The 5822-nt window shown below is 27.1% G+C and overlaps 1 protein-coding gene across 1 annotated transcript; it reads left to right on the forward strand.

Moving 5' to 3' along the window:
- Positions 1 to 535: 535 nt before the first annotated feature.
- On the forward strand, positions 536 to 3433 carry LOC131637230 (omega-3 fatty acid desaturase, endoplasmic reticulum-like). Its single transcript, XM_058907814.1, has 8 exons — positions 536 to 977; positions 1070 to 1159; positions 1339 to 1405; positions 1766 to 1858; positions 1953 to 2138; positions 2370 to 2450; positions 2572 to 2709; positions 2939 to 3433. The coding sequence occupies exons 1-8, from the start codon at positions 646 to 648 to the stop codon at positions 3119 to 3121; spliced, it is 1170 nt and encodes a 389-aa protein (XP_058763797.1). The 5' UTR covers positions 536 to 645; the 3' UTR covers positions 3122 to 3433.
- Positions 3434 to 5822: the final 2389 nt, after the last annotated feature.

A 5822-nucleotide genomic window follows, 5' to 3' on the forward strand; every position in this document is an offset into this window, starting at 1 on the left:
TATTCGTCACATAATCTAACGATCACTATTTAATCACACTAAATTGTAAAATATACATTTTAGGACAAAATTTAATATGCTCTCAAGACCTTAAACCGCTTCCTTCTTAAATTATTGTCCTATGATATTTTTTATCCTACCGTCCAATTGTTTAATGAGATTGAGTCACTTTACTCTAACTCAATATCTTAATAGACCGATATTCTTTTAACCTCAACCTAAATAAGAACAATCATTAAATCACATAAACTAAAAAAAAAAACAATCTAAATGAAAAGACACGACGGATTTTTGATTAGCACATGTTTTTCTAAAGACACGACGGTTCGAACTATAATCTCAACAATTACGGTACGGATCGAACTACGCACAATCCTAATCAATTCCCGAGTTGTCATATTTTTTCCACATCCCATTTCCCAAACTGTCCTCATTCGATTCATTTGTCCCAACGCACCTAGATCTCAGCAAAATCAACATAAATCTAACCAAAAAATTAAATAAATTAAAAAATTAAGTCAAACTAGAATCTTGTGCAACCATAATTACCACTCTTATATAAACGACCCCATGTGTCTCTCTATTGTATCATAGCATATACATAACATACATAACATAAGGTTAAAATATTTCAATTTTCATCTTATGGCTATAACAGCCTCTATTCATAATCACCTATCTGAAAACAAACAAACACTAGGCCAAGAAACCATGGCTGTGTCCAATGTTGGTGGTGGTGCTGATTTTGACCCTAGTGCTCCTCCACCTTTTAAGATTGCGGAAATTAGAGCTGCAATTCCAAAGCATTGTTGGGTGAAGAGTACTTGGAGATCTCTGAGCTATGTTGTGAGGGATGTGTTGGTTGTTGCTGCATTGGTTGTTGCTGCAATTCGGTTTGATAGCTGGTTTTTTTGGCCGGTTTATTGGCCACTTCAAGGGACTATGTTTTGGGCAATTTTTGTTCTTGGACATGACTGGTAAAAATTTGTGTTTTTGTTTTGTTAATGATTGTGTGTTTTGGTTTTGTTAAGGTTTTGAATTGAATGTTGGTGTTTTTGTTTTTGAATAGTGGCCATGGAAGCTTCTCAGATAGCTATTTTGTGAATAGCTTGGTGGGCCATGTTTTGCATTCCTCAATTCTTGTTCCATACCATGGATGGTTAGTGAATTAGTTCTTAGAAATTTTTTTATTGTTCATTCATTGGCTGAATTTTTAGTTTTATGTTTGTATAAATTGAGAGTTTGACAGACTAAATTGTTAATTTACCGGTTAATTCAAACATGCACTAAGTTAATGAATTGTAATCGAATAAATTTTTTGTTGTTATGTTTTTTCAGGAGAATTAGCCATAGGACACATCATCAAAACCATGGGAATGTTGAGAAGGATGAGTCATGGGTTCCGGTATGTGAATTAAATGGTTCTATTTGATGTTTTAAATTTATTTAACTGGTTAAAGTTTTTGGAGATTTTGTATTGATTAATTGCAATTTAACCATTACGAAATAAATAATAATTCGAGTTTTTAGATATTTGGTATAGATTAATCGTAATTTAACCCGACGAAATAAATAGAGACTCTATTCAATAATGATTTAAGTGTGACAGATATATTTTAAGATTCTATTAAGTTACCGTTAAATTTTGAAATCTTTGCAATAGTCCATCTTACCTGCGCCGCTGATTATATTATGTAGCTTTGGTAGTTAGTAGTTAAGAGGTTTGTTAAATTAATTATGTGCACCTTTTTTTTGTCATTCTTAGTTGACAGAAAAGGTTTACAAGAGTCTTGACAGCATGACAAAGTTTGTGAGATTCACTGTGCCTTTACCAATGTTTGCATACCCAATTTATTTGGTGAGTGTTTTGTTGATTATTATTATTTGGAAAATATTCTACAGTTGAAGAATCTGAATTTTAACATTCTGATGTGAAATTTATATATTTTCAGTGGAGAAGAAGTCCTGGAAAATCAGGTTCTCACTTTCATCCAGATAGCAACCTGTTCTCACCCAATGAGAGAAAAGAAGTGACACTTTCAACAGTGTGTTGGTTTCTCATGTTTTCTTTTCTTCTTTATTTGTCCTTCACAACTGGTCCTATTCTAATTCTCAAGCTCTATGGAGTTCCCTATTGGGTAAAAACTTACCCTTACACATATCTTTTAAAAAAAAAAAATCGTTTGTATTTGCCAAATTAATCAATAGTTCGTACTCATTTATCGTATCTGCATGTTTATTCTCATTTAAATTATTTATTGTATCCGCATTTTCACGAGACAAATCTGATTATAAATGTATCAGATTTTTGACATGTATGTTTTTTTAAGTAAAATTTGATTTCATATGCTTATTTTGAACAATTGCAGATATTTGTCATGTGGTTGGATTTTGTCACTTACTTGCATCACCATGGTTACACACAGAAATTACCATGGTACCGTGGCCAGGTAAAACCTTAATCATAGATTCATAATTAACCACATTCAATTGTTAGTTTAAATTCCATTATATTTACTTATTATGCATCAAATTTCATTTTCATATTTACTCATGTATTCAATTTAACAGGAATGGAGTTATCTAAGAGGTGGCCTTACAACCGTTGATCGTGACTATGGTTGGATTAATAACATTCATCATGACATTGGCACACATGTTGTTCATCATCTCTTCCCTCAAATTCCTCATTATCACTTGGTTGAAGCGGTAATTTTTTTATCAAATTTTCAAAATTGTATCTCTTTAAAATAAGATTCATATTCAATTATATTCGTAATACCTATTTAGACAAATCCGATAGTATTAGTCTGATCTCTTCAACTCAGATCAATATCGGATAGTTTTTTATAGTTGTTTTCACTATGCGAAATAAATACAATTTTTGAAATCTATTGTGCGTACTATTAGACTCACTGAATATTTTTTTCCGTTGCAGACAAAGGCAGCAAAACCGGTATTTGGAAATTATTACCGAGAGCCAGAAAAATCATCACCAATTCCATTTCATCTAATAAAATACCTAGTACAAAGCATGAAGCATGACCACTTTGTTAGTGACACTGGTGAAATTCTGTTTTATCAAACTGATCCAGAGCTGAACAACAATCACCATGACTAATTGACAGTTTCTGGTTCAAACTAATCAATGCTACTATCTATCTACATTTTGGAGTTGTGGTTTCATGCTAGCTGTTACACATGACTTTTTGTCTACTTTATAAGAGGAATGAACCTCTCTGGCTTGTTAGAAAGAATAATATTTTTACTTTTTTTTTTGGGTTATTAGTGACAATGATATACTTGTTGCTTTAATGGGATAACAATATATTTGAAATAAATGAAATATTTGTGTAATAAATATTGAATTGTCAGTTTCATCTGAACAATCACATGGGGAGTTTAAATCAAAATGGTGAAGTGATTTGTTTCATTCCTAGCCATTCTCTTGGTTTTACTTTTGTGGTTTAAATTTGCATGTCATATTTGCTTTGCGTAACTTTGTGGTACCATTTGGGTAGGTCCAACATTTTTCATTGTCACAAGATATCATTGTAATATAATTAATATCAATCATTTTAATGAAGTATAGGCAAGATTACAAACAACTTTTTATTTTGACATATGATTGTTTGAAATACTTTTATATACATTTATGTCCGTACGTTATTTCCGTTGATTTATTTCAGTGCCACAACCTGTGAGACATTTAAAACAAATTAGTATCTTAAATTATATTTTAATTTTCAGTACATTATTTTTTATTTTTTTGTAATTAATAAAAAATATTATGATAAAGAGTACTATGATAAATATATTATCTCTTTTACTTTAAAATATTTATTTTAATAAAATATAAAATAATTAACTGAGTCACTAGTTGTGGACGCGAAGAGTATATAAAGATGAACCTATTTCATAACGTCTCACGTTAAATATGAAATTGTTGAGTAGATTTTGGCAATTTTTTTTTCCATTTTCTTTCATATAATTGAATTTCTTAATATATTTTCTATTTGCTAAGTATCTATAAACTATTATTAGTTTAAAACAAGTGAGGTTAGAGATTGAAGCTTTACTTTTTTTATTCAATTTGGCATCTAAATTATATCCATTGTTTTGTCAAATTTATCTAAATTATTTTATTATCATGCTAATCAAAATAAAATGGTTTAAGAGTCAATAAAATAGTGAAAGTAAATGGATCAAATGCTTTCTTATGTTAATTGTACTTTTTAATATTAATAGTTCCACAGAATAAATGTTTTACATATTAATTTAATAATTATTAGTTAAATACATCATTTTTTTAAAATTCTCTACTGCTAATATTAATTAATAACTTAATTATTTTAATGCTTGGTAACTTACCAATACATTAAAAAACGATTATTTTTGAAAATGGAAACTATACAAAAATTAGTATATTTTTCCTTAAGAATAGTAAAAAAAACTGCATATAAGGAATATGATGTAAGTTTTCTTTTAAAAATTGAAAATTGGTCCAATTCTATTGTTATTTACACAATAAATATTTTTTTATAACAACGATAAAATGTAATATTTAATAATAGAAAAACATAATTATTATTATTGTTATTATTATTATTATTAAAATGCCTACTAAAATAATTATTTTTAGACTTCCAAACACATTGAACCTACTCCTAAAAACATCATTTGTATAAACAATTATGTTTTTTTTTTATTATAGAAATCAAAGAAATAAAGCAAACAAAACAACTAAAAGTTTTTAGGAAATATAAATGAACCCATAAATAATATGGCGAACCGAGACAAAATAAAAAATAGATTAATTTTATTTCATTAAAAGCTAATATATGTAAATTGCATTTAGCATAAAAAATATAATTTGACATAAAATATTAGATCACCATTATAAAATAATTATTTTAAAAGATCAAAGTTAAATATATTGATATATTAGAATTTTTTCCGTTAACTTTATATAATTGATAGTTCAAGGATATTAGATTTTATTTTAGTTTTAGTTTTAGTTAAAAAAAGTTTTAAATATATCAAAATTGTTTTTCTTTTTTAAATGTATGGCTTCTATTTTGATAGTTGAAGATTCTTTTTCAACCAAATATGAGTTTTGAAAATTGACCTCTTGATATTATCCACAAAAGGAAGCATTAAAGAAATGGAAAAATGGAGAGGATTTTAACCCATATTTACGGGGAAGTGATAGCAATTGGTGTTGGTCGGCATTCTAACTTTTACCAACTTATCAAAAATGTTTACATTGAAATAAGTCCAAATTAATGTGTATGGGACACTATGATCAGGGACGGATACAGAATTTTCAGGAGAGGGGGCAAAATATATATAAATATATAGAGTTATTTTCTTTTAATTTTTATATTTAAAAAATATATAATTCGTCTCTTACATAATTTCATATTAAATTCTTTATAAAATTTTATGGCAGGAACATTTGCTAATTATCATTGATAATATTATAAATATTTTTAAAACTAAATATATTATATATTTTCTAAGTTCTACAAATTTTATAAAAAGATTGCCAGTCTTTATTTATAATACTACATATATGACAAATCAAAATTATTATATTTGACCTGTCATATGAATATTTTAAAAAATAAAAATGTGAATAACAGAATAAACATCCTTTATTTATTGATAATATAAAAATATTTTATATTGTAAGTACGTATTATATTTTCTCATATTATTATTATTATTATTATTATTATTATTATTATTATTATTATTATTATTATTATTATTATTATTATTATTATTATTATTATTATTATTATTATTATTATCATCGT

This window comes from Vicia villosa, unplaced genomic scaffold, assembly GCF_029867415.1.
Source record: "Vicia villosa cultivar HV-30 ecotype Madison, WI unplaced genomic scaffold, Vvil1.0 ctg.001953F_1_1, whole genome shotgun sequence".
NCBI lineage: Eukaryota > Viridiplantae > Streptophyta > Magnoliopsida > Fabales > Fabaceae > Vicia > Vicia villosa.